The sequence below is a fragment of the Ceratotherium simum genome, chromosome 29 (assembly GCF_057802395.1).
Source record: "Ceratotherium simum simum isolate JZ-2026a chromosome 29, ASM5780239v1, whole genome shotgun sequence".
NCBI lineage: Eukaryota > Metazoa > Chordata > Mammalia > Perissodactyla > Rhinocerotidae > Ceratotherium > Ceratotherium simum.
In genome coordinates this window covers 3,887,818-3,911,589 of record NC_141928.1, presented here as the reverse complement: position 1 = coordinate 3,911,589, position 23,772 = coordinate 3,887,818, and the positions used below count along the sequence as shown (strand labels likewise).

At 58.0% G+C, this 23,772-nt stretch overlaps 1 protein-coding gene across 2 annotated transcripts in view; it reads right to left on the bottom strand.

The window, feature by feature from the left end:
- Positions 1-23,772, bottom strand: part of SARDH (sarcosine dehydrogenase) — a 70,227-nt gene that overhangs the window by 25,864 nt on the left and 20,591 nt on the right. For both annotated transcript variants that reach the window (XM_087418838.1, XM_014782303.2), the window contains exons 10-17: positions 22,512-22,598; positions 22,167-22,257; positions 18,489-18,630; positions 15,579-15,662; positions 12,220-12,333; positions 6,123-6,261; positions 4,439-4,552; positions 641-788 (exon numbers count right to left, since the gene is read on the bottom strand). In XM_087418838.1, the coding sequence (XP_087274964.1) occupies positions 641-788; positions 4,439-4,552; positions 6,123-6,261; positions 12,220-12,333; positions 15,579-15,662; positions 18,489-18,630; positions 22,167-22,257; positions 22,512-22,598 (919 nt within the window). The remainder of the gene's footprint in view (positions 1-640; positions 789-4,438; positions 4,553-6,122; positions 6,262-12,219; positions 12,334-15,578; positions 15,663-18,488; positions 18,631-22,166; positions 22,258-22,511; positions 22,599-23,772) is intronic.

Genomic DNA, 23,772 nt, shown 5'->3' with positions numbered 1-23,772 from the left:
TTTCTCTTCCTCCCTTGTCCCCCACCCCTAGGTCCTTCTCCGAAGCCCAGCCAGAGGGATCTTTCCAAAGCACACGCCTGCTCAGGTGCCCCTTTGCCTAAGACCCTTCTGTGGCTCCACACACAAGCTAGCGTCTGAGGACTTCCAGGCTGTGATTCCTCGTGGTGGGAACACAGCTCAGTAAATACTTACAGGATGAATGAACGAGTGAATGATCCACTCACAGACCTAGTCCTTGGAGGTATTTAGGGAGGAGCTGGTGACCTCTCTGTGGGGTATTATTCTCAGCCCAGGGAGCAGGTAGAGCCCCGGCCTGGCTCTGCCCACTTAGAGATGGTGTACGTAATTCCTAGATTGTGTCAACGATCCAGAGACACCCCCCCATGGGCCCCTCCGTGAGCCCTGAATCCTCAGATATTGATTCAGGTAAGGTTCGGTCTGATTCTCATAGGAAGGGCTTTCCTGCATTCTAGTGCTTTGAAAGTGACTTATCCAGCGTGGCATCTCTGGGTTCACCAGAACGTCCCACACTGGACCAGTAAGTGGTTCTGCCCCCAGGATCCCAGTTGGATGGATTAGGCTCCAGGTCCCAGGTGTGCCCAGGTGTGCCCAGGGGCTTGGCTCCCTGTCCCGTCCTCACCTGGCTGGGCCCTGGATGCTAATCATGCCCAGGTCCTCGGAGCTGTCGAGGAGCCGGCACCGGAACTTCTGGTCCTGCAGCACCGTGGTGATGTGTGACCAGTTGTGCTGGGCCACAGCCCCGCCCACGGCCAGGTAGTAGCCGTCCCCTGGAAGAGGAGCATCAGACTTAGAGCGGGATTGCAGCAGGAGGGCGGGAGGAGGAGGGGTGGCCCGAGGCCTCCGGGCTGAGTAAACAAGGCTCTTCCCTCGAAAATGAACCGTGAAAGTCAGAGCATAGTGACATCCAGAGGGGCCCTGGATTCTCACAGTGCAAGACAAAAAGGGGTCCTGGGGTGTGGACCCCCGAGGGCTGCACGTGTCAAGGGGGCACTCTCCTGGGAGACTCTGAGGCTGTCACCCACATTTCAAAATGTTCCTGATCCAGGAAAGGGAAGAGCTCCCAGCGCCACCACACCACAGGGAGATTCTGCGTCCCACCTCAGCCGCCAGGGCTGGGCCACCTTGGACAAGTGTCAACTCCCGCTGAGCCTCAGCGTCCTCACAGCTCCCATTTCACTCCATATTCCCACAGCCCCTGGCCTCCAGGTTCCCCACCTTGGCCATATCAGGACTTGCTGGGACCAGGCGCTGGACCGGGTATTTACAGGCAATACCAGCGTGATCTCCCCAGGATGGTGACACTTGTCACCACCCCCAGGTTTCAGAAAAGGAGACTAAGGTTCAGAGAGGTCACATGGTGGGAGAAGATCGAACTCTGTCCAGCTCTAAGTCCAAGGCCTGTGGAGCACCCACTGGGTGACCCACTGGGTCATGCTGCCCCCAGGGAACAGAGGGCAGCCCACTTGGCCCAGCATCTTGGGAGAGCCACTGCCATGGGGACTTCGGACAGCTGCGTGGCCCTGGACCTGTCACACAGCCTCTGGAGCCTGCACAATCTCACCTGCAATTTGGGGCTGATGTACCTCATCTGCAGGGACCCTGTGGGATTCAGCCCTGGGGTGGGCAGACCCTCACTGATCACTCCCCCCGCGATTTGTGGGGCTGCCTGGGAGGGGCCAGAGGAGGCAGGAGGTGGGGGCTTCCTTCGTCTCCGCTATCTCTGCTCCTGCCCTCCCCATCCTGCCTCCTTCCTTCCTTCCTTCCTAATTCCTGCAGGGCTTCCTGCCTAGGAGCCATGGTACCCAGGGAATCCCTTGACCTGCCGGCCCCGGTTTCTCCATCTGTACAATGGGAATGAGACTGGACCCCTCACAGGGCTGCTGGGAAGATTTAAAGAACTACGGGGCACAGGAGCCCAGCCCAAGGGAGGGATGGAGAACCGGGCACAGGGATGGTTACACACTCAGATGCTCAGCCCCCTTCCCAGAGGGTCTGGTCCCACCTGAGGGCTGCTTCTCTCAGCGCACCGGCCTGGGCAGGCCCAGCTCCAGCCCTCAGCCCCACTCTGTGCGGAGCCAGGGGGCACAGGCAGGAGAGGCGGCTTCAGAGGCAGGAGAACCCTGCCTAGGTGCCCGCCCCCAGGTCCCCCCCCAGAAGCTCCCCCACAGCAGTGGAACAACATGTCATCGTGATAATAGGTGCAGCCACCTACTAACTGAAAAAGAGACGCACCTCACTTTCTTTCTACGACAAGAAAGGGAGCAGCTGGTGGCAGAGAACTGGGGATGGAGGGGGCACAGGGCCTCTGCTCCTCCCTGGGAGCGCTCCCTCTGATGGGAGGTCCTGGGGCTGGGGTGGGCATGCAGCCCTGCCTGGAAGCTCAGAGCTAAGGACCCTCCTCTCGTGCAAACCCAGGGTTCCATCAGCACCAGCTGGGAAAGGGCAGAAAGAGCCTCTGGCCTTGCCGCCCACTGGCATCCCAGTTGAGATCCCAGCAGGGGCTGCAGTCTCCCTCCTGCCCCGTCCAGGTGAGCCCTGAGACGTTCTGACCTTGTCACCCCATGTGCTCTGCTCTTCTGCTCCCCAAGTCCTGCCTGTCCTTCCAGACCCAACTCAAAGGCCTCAGCCTCCAGGAAGCCCTCCTTGACCACCAGAGCTAGAAGCACCTCTTGACAAATGGCCAGACCCCGGGGTCACCCACAGCTCCCATCTCTCCCTCACTCCCGAATCCCAAAGGCCTCTCTGCCCCTTCTCTCCAGGCCCATGGCCGTAGCCCAGCCTGGCCACAGCATCTCTGGCCTGTCCCCTTCCTGCCCCCAGCCTCCAGTCACATCCTCCAGTCACCGTCTGAATGCCCAGTCCCACCACCTCACGCCCTTGCCCTCACAACGCCCAGGATTGTCCAGAAGCTTTTCACGACCTGCAGGAGCCTGCCCCACAGCCCCTGCCCGCTCACTGGACACTTGGTTCTGATGAGTATGGCTCTTCCCCGGGGCCTGTGCACACCCTCATCCGGGTCCTCACACTCGCTGCTGCCTCTCGGGACCTGAGCCACTCCTCCTCGCCTTCCAGGAACCAGCTCAAACATCACCTCCTCCGGGAAGCCCACCTACCCCAAGTTCTTCATGCCCCCAGTAAGGCCCTCACCCACGCTCACAGCCTTGTCTCCACCATCAGCCTCCCGCTGGCCAGTGCTACTCTCATGACACTGTTTTCAGCAGCCATTCCAGAGGCCCAGGAGTCCCCACCAGCCCTCAGTCCCTGAAGCAATCCCAAAGGACCCTGTGGGCAGTGAAGCAAACTTATCCCACCCCCTTGCCCGCCCCCCAAGAGACAGAAGCTCTGCACGGGCCAGAACCTTCTCTGTTTGGTTCCTTGCTGTGTCCCGATGCCACAGTCTGAGCCTGACACGCGGCGGGGGCTCCAGAGCTGTTGCTGAATTCTTGGAGGGTGGTCTGATTAACTAATGAGCCCCTCCTTCTCACCCCACCTCCCTCTCCCAGTGCCCAGGCCGGAGCTCTGGGGACCCTGATGCATCCCACTGAGGACGCAGCTAGATTTCCAGCAGCACAGAGCCAGGCCCGAGTGGGGGCTGCCAGGTTTTCTGAATGGGCTGAGCACTTCGGCTGACTGCTCCTTCCCCCCGGATGGCGCAGTTCGGCAGCACAGACAGCGGCAGAGTGCACACCTTTCTCCTCTGCAAATCCGGTCTCTCAGAGGTCCCTTCCTGGAGAAAGAGAATGCTTCCCACTCTCTGTGCAGCTCAGCCATCTTTCCTCCCTAAAGAGACGGGTTACAGGACTGGAGACTAGGTTGCTCTGTGTGAACCAAGGAGTAGGATCGGGGAGTTGAAGGGACAGAAGGCAGATACGGCTCAGTGCAGCAGTCAGGGCCGTGCAAACAAGGAACACGGGTACTGAGCTGCCCATCACTGGGGGCATGCAAGCACAGGCGGAGGGACTGCAGAGGGCAAGCCAGGTGTCAGCTTGGGCACTGAGCTTGATTCCTTCTGAGGACCTGCCCCGGCCTGAGACTGGGAGTTACACGGGAACTGAGACCGCCAATTCAGCATAGATGTCTGCGGCAGGAAGGAGCTGACTCCTCCGAGAGGGAGGTATGGCCTTAGTCTCGGCTCACTCAGTTCCGGGCAGGCAAGCCGAGCCCGCCCACGCTGTGGCCGCTCGGCAACGCCACGGTGTGGACAGGTTCAGAGACATAATCACTGAGCACTCAGAGCTCCCACATCGCCGCCTGAACCAAGACCTCTAATCTCGCAGGCCCGACCTCGGCGGGCACAGTAGGTAATTACAGAGCAGCACTCGCAGCCCCTCCCGGGCCATCCTGCTGTCCACGGCTGCAGGGCCCCAGAGCAGGGCTGCAGACCCGGCATCGCTGTGCCCTTGGGGGCCTCTCTTACCTTCAAAGGCGGGGGCCAGAGGGGAGGCCTGGGCGCCGGGGGCCAGGCGGCTGACGGTCAGGTCGCTTTCAGTGCCCCCACGGTGGTTCAGCATGCAAGTGTACACTGTCGAGCCTGGGGCAGGAGGAGGACCCAGGTCTGTGCCGGCCCCAGTGTCTGTGAGCCGCTCAGCGGGCACGGCCCCTCAGCACAGGGTAACACACACAGGTGTGGACAATCACTTGGCAGGGCGCCCTAGTGGGCGTGACTTCAAAAGGCCCTCAGCTCAGACTGAGTGACCCAGAGAGAGATGGGAGGTCACCCAGCACTGCCATCCTCGGAGAAGGAAAGACCAGGAGGGAAGCTTCTTTCCTCTTGAAATGCCGCGACCTTGACTCCTCCCAGCCCCCACCAGCACCCCGAGAAGATTGTAGGGGCAGGACTCTCGTCTCATTCACTTTGGGGCGCCTAGCCACAGGCCTGGCACAGCAGAAGCTCCGTGAATGTCTGTTGAATAAATGAATATGGGGATGGGAGATGGATGGAGTGGGGAGGGGAGGGCGGGGGCAGAGGGGGAATGGATGAAAGGGGGAGCAGACGGATGGGGAGATGGGTGGGCAGGAGGAGGGGATGGGGGGGGGGAGATGCGTGGTGGAAGGATGAACGGGTGGGGGTGGATGAACGGGAGGGTTAACGAGGGTGAGGAGGAGGTGCATGTGTAAGTGGGTAGGCGAGGTGGTTGGTTGGCTGGATAGATGGTGTTATGGGTTGAATTGTATCCCCAAAAAAGGTATGTTGAAGTCCTAACCTGCAGTGAATATGACCTTGTTTGGACATAGGGTCTTTGAAGATATAATCATGTGAAGATGAGGTCGTTGGGTGGGCCTAATCCAGTATGACTGGTGTCTTTATAGGAAGAGGAAAATGCAGGGAGAAGGCTGTGTGACAACAGAGGCGGAGATTAGCATGGTGCGGCTGGAGCCAAGAGACACCAAGGACTGAGCCACCAGCAGCTGCTGGGAGAGTAGTCTGCCCAGACTCTCAGGGGGAGCGCCACCCTGCTGACACCTTGATTTCAGACTCCTAGCCTCCAGAACAGTGAGTTTGTTTAAATCCACCTAGTTCATGGTACTTTGTTAGGGCAGCCCTAGGGAATGAATACAGATGGGGATGGGTGAGTTTTCGGGTGGGTGGACGGGTAAGTGAGATGGTGGGTGGGTGGGTAATAAAAAAGATGACTATCCCAAACATTGCATGAGACATACGTATACCAAAAATTGTTCATTCCTCATCTGAAATCAAATTAACTGAGCATCCTGTATTTTTATTTAGTTCTGGAAACCCTATTTGGGGAGCAAATCCCTGTGGGGTGAGTGGATGGGTTCCCCAGGCCCAGGAGACATTTTCTGAGGGCCTGCTGCCTTGAATCCTTTCTGGAACAAAGTAAGAGGAAAGGGAGGAGGGAGGAGGAACAGGCAGCGTGGAGGGAGGGATGAGGGATGGTCGTGCAGCCCTAGTGCCTGGGGCTTGGCGATGAGGGCAGGGGCCCAGGGCCAGGCCGAGGGGCAGAGCCATGTGCTGGAAGACCCATGTGCTGGAGGAGACAAGGTCGTCCTGCCACCTCATCTCAGGGCCTGGGCTGGGCCCAGGGAGTCCTGCCTGGTGCTGAAGTGGGAGAGGAGCATGGCCCGCCCTGGCTCCGTACCTGGGGGTCGGCTGACATCAGCGGAGAAGAGCCAGTCGGCAGCCTTCCTTGCGTCCAAGCCCACCAGGTAGAACTTCCCGAAGTAGGACATGTTGAACACAGCAGCGGCCCCTCTGCAGGCCAGACACTCCTTCTTGATCTGTAAGGACCCAGGGAGGTGCGATGCCACGGGGGCTCTGAGATGTGCTCCTCCCCTAGAATGTGGGCTCTGGGGCTCTCTGGGCACACCTGCTGAGCGCCCCCACCGTGACAGCCTTCTTGAGCACAAGTAACAATCTCTAGGGTAGATCACAGGCCATAAAGCCAGACTCAATAAATTCAAAAGAATTAAAATCATACAAAGTATGTTCTTGAACTACAGTGGAACTAAATCAGAAACCAATAGCAGAAGGAAAATTGGAAAATTCACAAATGGGTGAAATTAAACAACACACTCCTAAATTACCAGGGGGTCAAAGAAAAAACCACGAGGGGCATTAAGAAATACTTTGAGATGAGTGACCATGAAGGCACAACGTAGGAAAAAAGATGGGATGAGGCTGAAGAGCGCTCTCAGGAGGCTTGATGCCTGAACATGCCCGGACGGTCGTGTCCCACTTGAGACATTTCGGTCAATGACGCACCACATATACAACGGTGGTCCCGTAAGATTGCTACCATGTAGCCTAGGTGTGTGGGAGGCTGTACCATCCACGTATCTGTAGTACACTCTACGATTGTCACACAGTGACGAAATCGCCCAATGATGCATTTCTCAGAATGTGTCCCCGTCGTTAAGAGACGCGTGACTATCAGAAAAGGAGATCTCAAATCAATAACCTAACTTTCCACTTTGAGAAACTAGAAAAGAAGAGCAAATTAAACCCAAAGCAAGCAGAAGGAAAGAAATAAAAACGATTAGAATGGAAATAAATGAAATAGAGAATAGAAAGATTGAGAAAATTCGGCAAAATTAAAGTTGGTTCTTTGAAAAAATGAACAGAATTGGCAAACCTTTCGCCGGACTCAGCAAGGGAAAAGAGAGAGGACTGGACGTACTAAAATCAGGAATGAACGTGGGGACGTCACTCCCCCTCATGGAAAGAGAAAGAGTGATAGGGAATGCTGTGGACAATTACACCAACAAGTTAGACATGAAATGGGCAAATTTCTAGAAAGACACAAATTACTGAAGAAGAATAGAAAATCTGAATAAATCGATAACAAAAAAGGGATTGAATTAGTAATTTAACGTTCCCCACAAAGAAAAGCCCAGGCCCAGATGGCTTCACTGGTGAATTTTATGAAACATTCAAAGAAGAATTAATACCAATTCTACACGGACTCTTCCAAAAAAATGAGTAGGAACCACTTCCCAACTCATTCCATGAGGCCAGCATGACCCTGACGCCAAAACCAGACAAAACCTCATGAGAAAGTGCCGACCAATATCCCTCATGAATATAGATACAAAAACCTCAACAAAACACTAGCAAACCAAAACCAACAACATATAGAAAGAATAACCCACCATGATCAAGTGGGATTCACCCCAGGAGTGGGAGGCTGGTGTAACGCCCCAAATCAATCGATGTGATGCACCATCAATAGGAGAAAGGTCAAACCCACAGGGTCATCTCATAGACGCAGAAAAAGTATCTGACAAAATCCAACACCTGTTCGTGTAAAAACTCCAAGTAAACAAGGAATAAAAGGGCACTCCCTCAAGCTGATAGAGGGCAGGTGCAAAAGTCCCACAGCTGGCAGTACACTTAACGGAGAAAGACTGAATGTGGCCCCCTAAGTTCAGGGAGAAGACAGGGCTGTCTGCTCGGCTGCTTCTACTCAACGTGGCGCTGGAGGTCCTGGCCGGGCAGCCGTGAGGCAAGAAGGAGAAACAAAAGGCATCCAGATGGAGGAGAAGTAAAACTGTCTCTATTTGCAGATGACAAGACTTTGCACATAGAAAATCCTGAGGAACCCCCCTAAAAAACTATTAGAACTAATAAAATAGTTCAACAGGGTTGCAGGATACAAGGTCAATATACAACAGACAAACAAAAAGATGCTGTATTTCTATACACCAGCAACGAACAATCGAAAGTGAAATTCAGAAAATTATTCCACTTACACCATCAAAGCGAATTAAAAAGTGCTTATGAATAAATTTAACGAAGTGCAAAACCTGTACTCTAAAACCTAGAAAATATTTTTGAAACAAATTAATGGAAAGACATTCCACGTTTATGAAATGAAGACTTACTGCTGTTAAGGCAATAATACCCCCCCCAAACTGATCTACAGACTCAACACAATCTCCGTCAAAACCTCAGCTGGCTTCTTGGCAGAAATTGACAAGCTGATCCTAAAATTCTTACAGAGATGCAAGGGACCCAGAATATTCAAAACAATCTTGAAAAAGAAGAACAAAGATGGAGGACTCACATTTCCTGATTTCAAAACTTACTACAAAGTTCCCGTAATAAAGACAGGGGTACAACGTAAAGATAGAGATACAGATCAACAAAGTAGAACTGAGATTCCAGAAATAAACCCTCACATTTGTGGTCAATTGATTTTCCACAAGGGTGCCAGACAACTCAATGGGGGAAAGAATAATCAACAAGTGGTGCTAGGCAACTGGACCTCCACGTGCAAGAGAATGAAGCTGGACCCCTTCCTCCCGTCATACACAAAACTTAATCAAAATGGATCACAGACTGAAGCATAAGAGCTGAAACTATAAAATTCTTAGAAGAAAATATGAGAGTAAACCTTTGTGGTCTTGGTTAGGAAACACCTTCTTAAAAGTGACACCACAAACTCAGGGGACAAAAGAAAAAATATGTAAGTTGTAATTCATCAAAATTAGGATCTTTTTTGGACGGCCAAAAATGATGGCCAACAATGGCCAAAGGATGTAGAATGGGCAACAACGCCATCAAAAAAGTGAAAAGACAACCTACAGAATTGGAGGAGCATTTGCAAATCATAGATCTGATAAAAGACTTGTATCCAGAATATATGAAGAACTCATAACTCAATAAAAAGACAAATAACCCAATTTAAAAATGAGCAAAGGATCTGAAGAGACATTTCTCCAAAGAAGATACACAAATGGCCAATAAACACATGAAAAGATGCTCAACATCATTCGTCATTAGGGAAATGCAACAGAAAACTACAGTGAGATACCACCTCGTACCCACTAGGACGGCTAGAATCAGAGCAGACAATAACAAGTGTCGGTGAGGGTGTGGAGACATTGGAGCCTCAATGGAGGAGTGGAGACACTGCTGGTGGAAGGTAAAGTGGGGCAGCCACTTTGGAAAACAGTTGGCCGTTCCTCATAATGTCAACAGAGAGTTACCATGGGACCCAGCAACGGCACTCCTAGACGTATGCCCGTGAGAAATGAAAACACGTCCACACAGAAACCTGTACACACATGATCATAGCAGCATGATCCGTAACAGCCAAAAAGTGCAAACCACTCAAATGTCCACCAACGGATGAAGGGATAAATAGAATGTGGTATATCCATATAAGGGACGACTGTTCAGAATAAAAAGTAAGAAGTACTGACATCCCACAACACGGATGGACCTTGAGAACGTTACGCTAAGTCAAAGAAGCCAGACACAAAGAACCACACATTCTATGATTCCATTTATGTGGAATATCCACCGAGTAAATCCACAGAGACAGAAAAGATTAGTGGTTGCCTGAGGGTGGGGCTGGGGTGGGGGTCGGGGAATGGGGAGTGACTGCTAATGGGTGTGGGGTTTCTTTTGGGGGAGACGAAAACGTCCTAGATTGTGGTGATGCTTGGACAACCCCGCAAACTTACTAAAAAGCATTGAGTTGTGTACTTTATTTTTTATTTTTTTTTTTTTTTAAGATTTTATTTATTCAGTTTTTTCCCCCCAAAGCCCCAGTAGATAGTTGTATGTCATAGGTTCACATCCTTCTAGTTGCTGTACGTGGGACTCGGCCTCACGTTGGACGGAGAAGTGGTGCCTCGGGGCGCTCCCGGGATCCGAACCTGGGCCGCCAGCATCAGAGCGCGCACACTTAACCGCTAAGCCACGGAGCCGGCCCTGAGTTGTGTACTTTAAATGGAGGGATTGTTTGGTAAGGGAATCACATCTCATCTCAATAAAGCTGTTTTAAGAATAAAGAACACACCATCTCTCCTCATTTCCCTCCCCACGGTGTACAAATTCCCCGACCGGGTTTTCAGGGTCTTCTATTATCCACTCGTTTTTCCTGCTTGGTCTTCTCTCCCAGTGCCAGTCCATCTTTGCTCTAAACACATCTGCTGAGCACATGTACCAACCCCACTGTTATTACTGAAAAAAATTGTAACAGCAAAGCTACCCCTTGCTGAGCACTCACCGCATGTCAGGAGCCCGTGCCCTCTCCTCCCACCCCACAGCCCCTATGCCACCACCGCACGAGGTGACTGCTATTGGCAACCTGGTGCTCCAGTGCCCCCTGAGCCCAGGGAGAGTAAACCATCTGCTCAGGGTTAGACAGGTGCAAAATGGCACAGCCATCCATTCAGCCAGGTCTGTCCCGCGGGGCACCGACCATGAGAGGTGGCAGTGCATCTCTTCCCAACCCCGCACTCAGTGATGGCAGGTGGGCGGGTCAGGTGGGTAGGTGGTCAGAGTATTTACACAGGGGAAACTGGCCAGTGCCACGAATCAGAGCCGCGCCCCCCCCAACCGAAAGCTGGTTGTTAAACAGCACCCCGCTGAGTCTGTGCAACTCCCAGCTGTGGCTGCCCCACCGCGCTCCCCGCCCCACCACCCTTATGGAGCTCCTACGCGACCCCCCCACAGTCGGGCACTGCAGCACCTTCTCTCAGGCTGCTGGGGCTTCCGACAAAACCCCAAACAGCTTCCTGGGCTGCCTGTCATCCCCCAGGCTGGGGAAGTTGCCAGGGCTGAGAACAAGCGTGTGTTTCATGCTTTGGGACCATGCAGGCGCGTTTTCGGAGGCTGGAGGAAGCCACGAAGCCAAGTTGGCATCCCCAGCGAGTTCCCACATCCTCGAGGGCCAGAACATCCCACAGGCCTTAGAAGCCGCCGTGCGGAGGTGCCAGACGGGGCCCCACTCACGCCCCCGAGAGAGGCAGGCCCCAGGGACTGGGGCGCTGGGATGGGCCTGCGCTCCCAGCTTTGGGATGTGCACGCCTCCTGCCTCCATCTCAGAAGCCCCCTCCTCCAGCGCCTTTAACAGACACTATACCGCTAGAGCCAGCTTTGGGGGAAATCGTGGGAGTTAACGGTTCCTTCCCTTTGGGACCGGCTGCAGAATTTGTGAGGCTCAGTGCAAAATGAAACTGTGGGCCCTTGTTCAAAGAGCGTGAAGCGCTTCAAGGCGTGACAGCAGAGTGTTAAACCCAGCCAGGGCGCTTCTGAGTGCGGGGCCTGCGTGTCTCACAGGTGGCATGCCCAGGAAGCTGGTCGGTGCCTTCCCCAGAGGCCCAGGACCCTGTCACGGATGCTCCGCAGGCTGCCCTGGTCTCCGGGGACCCCCAGGCTGAGGCCTCAGCTCTGCTCCCACATCAGACACTCCACTTCCGGAGCAAGAGGGGCAGCGAGCAGGCCCCGGACCACAGACCCTCCCTCGGCTGGGGTCTCCTCTGCTCGTCACCCAGAGGGGCCCGTCTTGAATCTACTTGTCCTGGACCTACTCTGTGAGAGCTCAGGCCGGAGCCCACCATGCTGGCCCCTGAAGAAGGAACTGGTCCCTCACAAAATCTCACACAGGCCCCAGAACAGCTCCGAGGGCAGGAGGGAACAGAAGCTCAGAGAGGTGAAGGCTGTGGCCTGAAGCCACACAGCCAGACCCAAGCCTGTCTGCCCCCCAGCCCCGCCGCCTCGAGCAATAATAGTACTGTCAGTCCCGACTGCTGGCAAAGTCTTGGCACAGACCAGGGAGAAGAGGAGGAGAGCAAAATATCACCTGATTCCTCCTCAAAACTGAGTCAGCCAAAAACAGAGGTGAATAGGGAGCCGGCAGAGACGGGGCAGGGCCTCTGCAGGGCCCCGAGGGCCAGCCCCAGGGAGCCCCACTTTCTCTTCCAGCAGGGGACTGGGCTCCTTACCACATCATGGTGGGGCGGGAAGTCGAAGGTGTACTCATCGCCCAGCAGCCTGCTGTAGGCGTCGTCCTCGTGCGCCGTGTTCCCATAAGCCCCGTAGTAGTCGTAATGGAGGACCTGGGAAGCAGGCGTGGGCATCACCAGCCGCCCTCCCTCCCCTCCTCTCTACACAAACACGGCATGGGGCCTGCTGCTTGGCAGACACTGAGCTGGGCCCCGCAAAGAGGAAGGAGGACAAGACAGACCTGGCCCCGCCCGCACCCAGCTTCCCTCCAGCGGCTGTGCTGTGCACGAGGGTGGGCGTGGGGTGGGGGGTCACACATTCCATCCACAGTGGCACAAATGACACCTTTATGCCCGTGGTGGTGGTGGGCCTGAGAGCCAGTGGAGAGGTGGGCCGAGCAGGTCAGGGGCCCAGGAGGATGGGGAAGAACTAGAGTGAACTCAAGGTGGGGAGACACAGGGCTGAAGGGGAGGCAGGGGCGGGTCCACAGGGAACTCGGGGCCACCGTCAGGGCTTCCAAGTCAATGCAAGGCAGTGGCATGAGGCCCAGGGACCAGGCTTACTGAGGAAGAGGGTGACGGAGGTGAGGAAGGAGGCTCCATGAGGAACAGGATGGCAGAGGTGAAGAAGGAGGCTGGGTGAGGAAGAGGGTGACAGAGGTGAGGAAGGAGGCTTGGTGAGGAAGAGGGTGACGGAGGTGAGGAAGGAGGCTCAGTGAGGAAGAGGGTGATGGAGGTGAGGAAGGAGGCTGGGTGAGGAAGAGGGTGACGGAGGTGAGGAAGGAGGCTGGGTGAGGAGGAGGGTGACGGGGGTGAGGAAGGAGGCTGGGTGAGGAGGAGGGTGACGGAGGGGAGGAAGGAGGGTGGGTGAGGAGGAGGGTGACAGAGGTGAGGAAGGAGGCTGGGTGAGGAGGAGGGTGGAGGAGGTGAGGAAGGAGGCTGGGTGAGGAGGGGGGTGGTGGAGGTGAGGAAGGAGGCTGGGTGAGGAGGAGGGTGGAGGAGGTGAGGAAGGAGGCTGGGTGAGGAGGAGGGTGACGGAGGTGAGGAAGGAGGCTGGGTGAGGAGGAGGGTGACGGAGGTGAGGAAGGAGGCTGGGTGAGGAGGAGGGTGACGGAGGTGAGGGAAGGAGGCTGGGTGAGGAGGAGGGTGACAGAGGTGAGGAAGGAGGCTGGGTGAGGAGGAGGGTGGAGGAGGTGAGGAAGGAGGCTGGGTGAGGAAGAGGGTGGCGGAGGTGAGGAAGGAGGCTGGGTGAGGAGGAGGGTGACGGAGGTGAGGAAGGAGGCTGGGTGAGGAGGAGGGTGGCGGAGGTGAGGAAGGAGGCTGGGTGAGGAGGAGGGTGGCGGAGGTGAGGAAGGAGGCTGGGTGAGGAGGAGGGTGGCGGAGGTGAGGGAGGAGGCTGGGTGAGGAGGGGGGTGGCGGAGGTGAGGAAGGAGGCTGGGTGAGGAGGAGGGTGGCGGAGGTGAGGAAGGAGGCTGGGTGAGGAAGAGGGTGGCGGAGGTGAGGAAGGAGGCTGGGTGAGGAGGAGGGTGGCGGAGGTGAGGAAGGAGGCTGGGTGAGGAAGAGGGTGATGGAGGGGAGGAAGGAGGCTCCCTGAGGAAGAGGGTGACGGAGGTGAGGAAGGATGCTGGGTGAGGAAGAGGGTGACGGAGGTGAGGAAGGAGGCTCCCTGAGGAGGAGGGTGACGGAGGTGAGGAAGGAGGCTGGGTGAGGAAGACGGTGACAGAGCTGGGGGTGGGATGGCCACAGCACCCGCTGCCGATGCTGTTGCCATGGCGATCCGGGACCAAGTCCTGCACTAGGCCAGGTCCTGCACAAAGAGCCTCACGGCCCTAAGGAGGGAGATCCTTTCTACAGATAAGAAACTGAGGCACAGAGAGATTAAATCTTGCCCCAGGTCACTGGCGAGTTCCGGACAGAGCTTGCCATGAACCTGTGCGAGTGGGCCCCAGAGGGGTGACCTCAGCCTCCACTCGCCTTGGCCTGTCCTGCACTCTGCCAGCTGTTCTCTGAGACCCTCACAACCCAGCACCCCCTTCCCTCCTCCCTCCTAACTCCGCTGGCAGCGTGGAATGCTGTGAGCAAGCCAGTCAACTCCCACCTCCCAGCATGGCCAGCCCCACCCAGTCTCTGTCCACAGGGACGGGCCAGTGAGCATGACGTTCTGCCTGGGTCGGGCCTCTGCTCCACTGAGCCTCAGCTCAAGCCCTGGCACCAGGGAGGGGCCTTTGCTGGCATCTCTGCAGAGAGTCAGCTCCCTGGCCCGGGCAGGCACAGCTCCACCGGCCCCTGAGGCCCCAGCAGGGACACCCCGCCTGCTGCAGCCGGGCCAGGCGTCAGAGATTTGGGGACCTCTAGTCACCCCGTGCTCTGGACTATCAGGATGGCTCCCAGGTGGGGCTGCAAAGCCCCCCATCCCGGGACCCGGGGTGTGTTCCCAATTCCCGCTCCAGTCTCCTCTCCTGGCCCACAGACTCGGGGAGAGGGGCTTCCAGGGCTGACCGGGCTGGAACTCAGGGGCTCTGCGGGGAGCCGCTCCAGGACACCGTCTGCCGAGGCCCCTCCTCCCTGCAGACGCCAGAGGAGCAGAGGCCACTGGCCCGTAGAGCTTTGGCTCCCATCTCCCCTAAAGATGCCCCAGAACTCGCCTTGGGAGCGGGTTGCTATGGAGATGGGTTGATGGAAGTGGACCAGTGAAATATACAACGGGGAATGTGTCCAAGTCTGGATCAAATACTACCGCCCTGGTGGGCTTGAAGCATCGCATCTCCTGCTCCAGAGGCCCCAGCCGAGGGCGCCACAGCAGGAGGGCTGATTCTTCTCTCTGAGAACCTGAATGCCTGGGAGGCACTGGGTGGGGAGGAGCCCCCAGGAGGGCCCCCAGAGGCCAGGAGGCTGTGAAATCCCCACTCACCAACTAACACATGGGATGCATAATTTTGTGCTAAATCCTTCTACTAACACAAAACAACAGTTGCAATTGCCAAAAATATATGAACACAATTATGAGAAGATGCTCTAATTTCTTCTGCACACTGGGGGTGTCTGTGCACAGCCCCCTCACCGTGGAACACCGGCTTCCCAGGGGCCCCGGGCTCACTGGGGCCGTGGAGGGCCTGGCTGCCGTGGGTGGTGAGTGACTCCCATGGGGACATCTGCAGAGGCGGCCACCCACATGCACGGGCAGATCGCCGGGGGCTCAGCCTCCCCAAGAGCAAAATGACTCACCCGCCCCGTGGCCCAGTCAGCCTCGACGTGCGCTGATGACAGCAGGATGGGCAGCCACCTCTGGTGTTGGGTTTGGGGAGCGGGGAGAAGTGGGTGGGGGCAGAGGGTGGCATGGCCGCTGGGGGCCTACTCACCGGAGCTGCACCTCGGGGGTTAAACCATCCCGGTCGCTCCCAGCCATGCCGCTCCTGGAACACGCAGCCTTGAGCAAGGAGCTCCTGGGGGGGACAAGCACCCTTCATGCTGGGCCACACACGCCCATGCAGAGCAGAGAATGACCGAATCCCCCACTCTATACCCCAGGGGGCAGAGGGCAGAGAGGTCCTCGCACTCAGAACCAGGTCCCAAGCCCAGGCTTCAGATTCCCCCCAGAGCCCCCAGAATCCCCATCTGTACAATTACCTTCTGGACTGAATGGCATCCCCCCATTCCTACACTGAAGCCCTGTTCCCCAGTGTGACTGTACTTGGAGATGGGGCCTGTGAGGAGGGGATTGGGGTGAAATGAGGTTGTAAGGGTGGGGCCCGAGTCCCTACATGGAGAGGGGCTCTCTCTGCCACGTGGGGCACAGCAAGAAGGCGGCCGCCCGGACGCCAGGTTCCTCACCAGGAACCCGTCAGCTGGCGCTGAGATCCGCACCTCCCAGCCTCCAGACTGTGAGAATGAATTTCTGTTGTTTCGGCCCCCCAGTTAGTGGTGTTTTGTTGTGTCGGCCCAAGCAGACCGTACACCACATGACCCAGCAATGCCGCTCCTAGGTGTGTACCCAAGAGAAACGGAAACGGGGACTCGCACAGTCCACGTACACGCGTGTTCACAGCAGCATGATTCCCAACAGCCAAGGGGTGGAAACGGCCCACGTGCCCATCGACTGACGAACCGATAAATGTGGATGTCCATACAAGGGAACACTGTCCAGCCCTAAACAGGAATGGAATTCTGACACCTGCCACAACACAGGTAAACCTCAAAACCAACACACTAAGGGGAAGAAGCCAGACACAAAAGGTCCCATAGTGTCCGATTCCACTGATGTGAAAAGTCCAGAATAGGCAAATCCATAGGGAGAGAAAGTAGGTCAGTGGCTTTTCTAGGCTGTGGGGAGGGAAAATGGGGAGCTATTGCTTAACAGGTAGAGGCTTTCCTTTTGGGATGATGAAAATGTTCCGGAACTAGATAGTGGTGATGGCTGTACAGCATAGAGAATGTACTTAATCCTCCTGAATTGTATGATTTAAAACGCTTTTAAAATGGCAAATTTTACGTTTTGTGTATTTTACCACAGTAAAAAAGTATAGTGGATGCAATAAAGTAATATAGTGGCAGATTTCTTTGAAAATAAATTTGTTTTAAAGGAAAAAAGTATCTCCACTCTCAGGTTGGGAAGGGCCCTGTGTCCACAGGCAACCCCCTCCGAGCGGCAACGGGCCCAGAGCCCCAGGCTGAGCGTGACAGGGCAGGCAAGTGCCAGGACGGAAGGGTGCCCACGGGCCGGGACAGGCTGTGTCTGCCGCCTCCTGTGGACCACTAGGACCCCGAGGGGGAGGGGAAGCAGACGAGGTCACACTGCCAACCGTGACACCCGGATACATCCCCCCCAGTGAGTGATGGAGACACATGGACCGGGGACGAGTCACCTTTCCAAGGAGGGAAACCGGGGCGCAGGCTCCTCTATTTAACAGAACACACGTCAGTGGCTGGGGAGCGACCCCAGAAGGGTGTTAAGAGGAAGAGAAGTGGTGGGGGGAGAGTGCAGATTTCTCCTCGGGGGCAGGGGGTGCCGCCGCCCTGCCGTGTCTCCCTCGGGTGGAACTGTGCCCTTGTGAGGAACGTGTCTGAGCCCATCTACTTCCACTCGCCAGTCCAGCAAGCCCTGCGTTTGTTGGGGAGGCTGCTGAGCTGTTGGGACCAGTGTCGGGACCAGTGTCGGGACCACTGTGGAGAGCCTGAGCTCACGTGTGGCCTGAGGTCCTAGCAGGCCCGCTAAGCCAGGCTGAGGGGCAGGGCAGCCCCGGAACCACTGACGTCTTCCAGCCTCCATCCTCGAGAGGTGCAGTGGACACCAGGTCCCTCTGGGGTCCACGCACTGGTGGCCCAGGTGAAGGAGCCTCCTTCTTCAGCTTAAATGCACCCTCCTCCCTGAGCCTGCCCTCCTGCCCCCTCCCCCGTCCACCCATTCCACAAACATTCCCTGAGCATCTGTTAAGAGTCGGGCTCTGAGGGCCGGCCTGGTGGCGCAAGCGGTTAAGTGCATGTGCTCCACTGGGGCGACCTGGGGTTCGCTGGTTCGGATCCCGGGCGCGCACCGACGCACTGCTTGTCAAGCCCTGCTGTGGGGGAGTCCCATATAAAGTGGAGGAAGGTGGGCACGGATATTAGCCCAGAGCCAGTCTTCCTCAGCAAAAAGAGGAGGATTGGCATATGTTAGCATAGGGCTGATCTCCTTACAAAAACAAAGAAAAAAGAGTCAGGCTCTGTGCTCAGTGCTCAGGAACCAGAGGGACCAGGGCACAGCTCCTGTTTGCAGGGTCCTCGCAGACAGATAAGCAAAACGTGCAGCACAAGATGAGGTGGAGGGTGCAGGGAGGGGCTGGAGATGGGCTGGGAGCACAGGTAAGGCGCCTGAATTGTCCAGGGCCTGAGAGGGTACAGAGGGGCAGGCCTCAGGGAAGGGCACCTGACAGTGGGTTTCATCATTTAAGTAGAAGCTCGCCAAGGAGCAAAGATATCCCAAGCAGGCTGCACAAGCAGGAGCACATCTCCCCCGCATGCCGCTGTCTGCTGCGCCCCCCTCTGATATGCAGCTGCCCACACCTGCCCATGTACATGCCACTCAGAGCCCCCGCTCTCAGCAGTCAGGCAAGATTCCCAGGCGTGTGCTCTGAGCACGTTCTGTTGGTAAGCAGCTGGGAATGCATGAGCCGCCCCATCCCCTCACCTGCCCTGCAGCTGGGGTACCACACGCACTCTCGTCGCCCCAAGACCCTGGACTACCCGAGAGTGACCACCGCTGGCACAGCGCAGGCGCTGTCAGGTCACGGTACCTCGTGCAGGGGGTCTCTCCTCATGTTGCGCCCCGCCAGGGGCTCGTCGTGGGGGAAGACCACGGAGTAATTCTTGGCGTAGGACTCGTGGCTGCGCTCGCGAATCCAGCGGCGGTGGGCCGTGAGCGAGTGGTGGAAGCGCCTGTGCAGACGGAGGGGCCCGTGAGGGAGGGGCCGGCCAGGGACCCCGGGCAAAACCAGACCCTCATCCCCGGGGCACGGGCATCAGGAGGGGCTCCTGGCTCTGCAGGCTCCTACCGTGGGGCTCGGGCAGCCCCCAGACCTCGGTGAGCCCCTGCACCCCCGCCCCAGCTGTCGGGGGCAGTGAGCGAACACTGCGGGCACAGGGCCTCGGGCTGGGACGGTGCTCAGGGGCGAGCGTGCTTCTCATCCCGACCAGGGCACTGGGCTCAGGTCCCCCTCATCGCCCTCTGTCCCATCACCACATGTGGATCCCAGGTGCCTCCGCACACCCAGGCCTGAGCGGGCCCCCGGGAGGGGTCCAGAAGCCCAGTGATCCGGTGGAAGTTCATGTGAAGGGTCTTTAGAGTTTAGGGTCAGCAGATGTGACAGGATGCCCCTTTCTCCTCTGTGCCCCCTCAGTGGGGAGGCAAAGGGGTGCCGGCGACACCTCTCAGGTCAGGCCCCCCAAAGCCTGTGATTCTGAAGCTGGGCCCCATCTCTGAGGCAGGCCCGGGACCCCAGGTGTGCGGAGACTCTGGGAGAAATCCCAGGTGTGTCTGGGAGCCCTGCTCCGGGGGACGGTGTGATCAGGACAGTTGCAGGGCTGTCCCCTTGGAGCTGGGACACTGCGTAGAGCCACTTCAACCCCTGTGGTATCCAGCTCCAACCCGGCGGGCCACCCACTATTCTTGCTGAGCTAAGAGGCCCCAGCACCCATCTCCCAGGGCCCCTCCTCCCGCCCTCGTGTGGTCAGAGCAGCTGGAGCCGCCCAACAGCATTTCCGTCTGGTCTCCTCAGCTGCGGGGCCCGACTGTGCACGGCAGTGAGCCGCCGGGCCTGCAGCCCCGCCTGTGCACAGCCCTCCTCTCAGACCCCCAGCTCATCCCGGCCTCCCCGTCTGTCCCCAGCTTCACTCTCCATCTGCTGGCCCCTCACTTATCCTCCAGGGCCGGCCTCCCCACCAGCTATGTCCTCCTCCCCTACTTACCGGGACTCCGGGGACTTTTCCTAAAACTAACGGCCCACACTCCCAGCCCTGCCTACGTCGATACACAGGAGCCTCAAATGTGTTTCACATGCGGAGAGGTTAGACCGCCGTTCCCATTTCACAGATGGAGCAACCAAGGCTCAGAGAGGAGGAGGAACTGGCCGAGGGCCACACACCTAATAGGTGGTGGGGCTGGGGTGACTGGGAACCCCTGTGGGTTTCCAAGGGGAGGCCAAGCCTGCTTCGCCACCCATGCCATGCAGGAGGCAGCGGCCGTGGCCTGGAGGCCACCTGGTGCCAGGTCGGCCTGGGAGCCTCACATGAGCCCAGGGTTCAGAAGCGTCCTGGACCTGGCCCGGGGCCCCGACTGCCCCCTGCAGGCGCCCCCCTCACTGAGCCGCCCTCTCGCGTGTAAGAGGAGGCAATGGCACAGCACGGCCACCTTCCTGTTCTGACCTCTTGAGCTTCATGGGCAGGATGACACGTCAGGAGAAACTGGACACAGGAAAGCTACATTTTGGAGCTGGCTCTTTCTCTGTCCCCTCTCCTTGCTCGGCCTTGTGGTGACTCCCTGACGCAGCCCCCTCATTTCCTCGCTCCGCCTCTCTCTTGCAGCGTCTGTGTCTCGCCCCCATCCCCTGGCTCAGGCCCGGGCAGGCGGAACATGTCATGGGTGCTGACAGCCCCCGGGTGCCGGGTGCCAGCAGCTGGTCCTGGTGGTGGCAGTCGGCCAGTCGGGGGTGGGGTGGGGTGGGGGGCGGCTGGGTGGATATGGAAGTCCCACGTCAGGGACCGCTCTGGCCTGGGATGCGATTATCCGGCCGTCTCCTGGGTGCACTGCGTGGGCCAGAAGGCCGGGCAGACCGGATCTCACAGTTTCCCTCCCTGTACCCTCTGCCTCCCAACCCCAGGGCCCCAGCCCAGTCCGGGACAGAGGTGGGAGCTCTGTCCCCCAGCCACAGCCCAGCCCACAAAGCGCTCCCGCTGTGTCTCAGTGTGCGAGAGAAGGCGGCCGACAGAGGGAGGCCCAGACCCATCCCAACAGGGCAGGGGCTCCGCCAGCCGGAGAGCCAAGGCTGCTGCTGAGCGCAGGACGCCCCGCCCCGCCCCACGCAGCCTTCCACAGCCCAGGGGTGGGCAGGCGTGTCGGCCCCCGTTTGCAGTTGTGGACACTGCGGCACTGGGAGGCGCCGGGTGTGGCCAGGTGTGAGACCCGGTTGGTTGGTCTGATTCCAGTGCTGAAGCCCTCAGCCCGAGGGAGGCCAGGGCATGGCAGACAGCCCCGCCCACTCCGACACCTCCTTTTTGCTGCTTCTAGCGGGAGGGGTGTGGACTGGTCCATCCCCGAGGCCCCTTGCAGCTTTATCATTTCTGGAACATTCCTCTCTTGGGAGAGCGAGTGGGCGCAGACCCAGATGGGCTCTGAGGCAGCCACAGAGCAGACCACACTGTGCCAGGCACCACAGAGGGGGTGGCAGTCGGGGGATCTCACTGTCTGTCTGTCTCTGTGGGAGCCAGTCATCCCTGCGGTAGGAATAACGTCCTCATCAGGCCAGGAAGGGATGAGTCTGCAGAGGAGTGGGGGCACACTGCAGGGGCACACTGGGCTGAACCAGCACCCCCTCCACCCCCCACCACCTCCAGCCATACCGGGCAGCTGAGGTCTCCTGTGCCAGGGGCAGTAACCGCAGAGCGGGCTGAACACCCAGAGGCAGTGTCGCCCGCTGTGCACAGGCTGAGGCCCAGCCACAGAACTGCCGCCTGGGGACAAGACCCCGGCCCCACCCACACCCACCCTGCGGACCCTGCCTGGGATTGCCTTTGTCACTGGCCCCATTCGCAGAAGGCTGAGGGGCACTGGGAAGCCTCGAAGCTCTGACGTCGGCGCCCTCAGCTCAGGTTTATTTGGCGTTTCTGTGTGCACGCCTGGTGCCAAGCGTCTCACCTGCACAGATGTGGTCACTGCCCCGCCGACATTCACGGCACACACGTCACCATCCCTGGGTTATTGTGGGGAAACTGCCCGGCACTGAGTCTGACTTATTCCCGCCACCCCGTAATTGAATGATGCGACTGACATCTCCACTCAAGGCTGCTGGGTCCCAGCCACTGCACACATACTGCTAATTATCCCGGCCCAGCCCTGTGCCCCGGGCAGCCTGTGCAGGTCCTCTTGCTCCCCAGGCCTCAGTCTCCCCATCTGCAAAGTGGGAAGATGAGACTCCACTGCTGATCCTGGAGTTGTCTGGCAGGTCAGCTAGGACACCAGGACAAGAGATCGTGGAAACTGTGAAGGGCCATGGATCTGCCAAACCCAGGCACCCTGCAGCCCCACCCCAGCTGGCAGCCTTCCTCCCTTTCTTCCCTTGCTGCTGCCTCTTCCAAGAAGCCCTCTGGATTTCAGAGCAGGCTCCTTTCTTAAAAGCCCTCTCTATTTTCCCCACCCGCCAGATCCTGGGGCAGCGGGTGAGCAGTGCTCCCTCCCATGGGTTCCGGCGCGCGCTTGCCTGATGTCGTAGCCATACATGTCCTTCTCCGGGCGCCCGTGGACGATCCAGTGGGCCAGCTCCTGCCCACAGCCGCCGCCCAGCATCATTCCTGCAGGGGTGGAGGCGCAAGTCTGCAGGCCGCCCCCAGAGCCCCTCCCCTCAGTTCTGTGCCCCTCCTGTCTCCACAGGCAGCCTCACTCCCCAAACCCTGGATCTCACACGAGGGCGTGCCACCTAAGGGGACCTCAGCCCCTCCCTGCAGGCCTGTCCTGTCTCCACCCCGGTCAGGGGCCCAGTGCTCATGGGCCAGCCCCCGTCCGAGGGAGAACTGGAGAGGCTGAGCTGGCCACCTCACTCACTCACCTGCACTGTTGAAGCCACAGCCCAGGAAGAATCCTCGGAGTTCGGGCGCCTCCCCCATCAGGGGCTTGTGGTCTGGTGTGAATGACTCTGAAACGGAAGCGGTGGCCTGAAGCTCCCTCCACGCCACAAGCACCTGGGGCGGGGTCTCCCGAGAGGCAGAAATTGAGGCAGGGGTCTTCAGGTGCCTCCTTCATCCAGACCCTCTCCATCCTCAAGACCCAGCCCAAGGCCACTTCCTCCAGGGAGCCTCCCTGATTGCTCCTGCCACTTTCCGCTGAGCTCCTTGGCATGTACTGCCAGAACTACCCAACCTGAATGGGGTTCTGCCTTGTGGGGCCCTGGTTTGTCTCGTGGCTATCGCCACTCTCCTGCGATGAGGGGCCTTTCCCTGAGCCCCCACCACAGCATGTGGCCCCCGTCACTGCACTGTCTTCCTGCTGTGTCATTGCCGTGACTCCTCACTCTCACTCCCTGAGACACGAGGACCTTGAGAGCAGGAACTGGGCTTTGCACACTGCTGTGTCCCGAGACCTAGTACACAGCCCAGCAAACAGTACGTGCTTCATCAATGTTTGTTGAATGAATAAATGATCATAGTTCTTTGGAAGAGGGGACTAAGCCTCCCACTTCAGTCTGCTGCAAGCATGCCACGGGCAGAGGTCAGGACGCGAAGGGAGAGGGACGCTTGGGCGTAATTATAAATAGCTGGACTTTGTAGCCACAGTCCTGGGTTCCAACCCTGCTTTACCCCTTCCTAGCTGTGTGACCTTGGGCAAGTCAGTTCACCTCTCTGAGCCTCAGTTTCCTCATCTGTAAAATTGGGATCACGGTTCTTACTTCACAGGGCTGTGAGTTAGTCTGTCTACAGATATTTGCAGCCCACCTGTCTGTGCCCAGAGCTTGGCCTGGGAAGGCAGCTCTGAATAAGACGAGTCCCCACTCTGGGAGCTGACGGGAGAGCGAAGGAGACAGAGAGTAAGGAGGCAAGCAAGCAAAAAAGAGGGTCTGGGAAGAAACTACGCTGTGACAAGGGGTCCCGAGTGACTGGGGTGCTGGCTGCTCCTAACAACCCTTTCTGGCCGGCACCATCGTTACCCGGTGGCAGATGAGGACGCTGCATGGCCTTGGGCTTCATTTATCCCTGGTCACCCTGCTAGTGACCCACGGACCCGGGACCACTGGTCAGGGCTGCCTGGCTGCCCGCCCGAGCTCTTATCCTGCGTGTGGGCTGGTAACAAGCTGGGTCCTGCTCCCTGCGGTA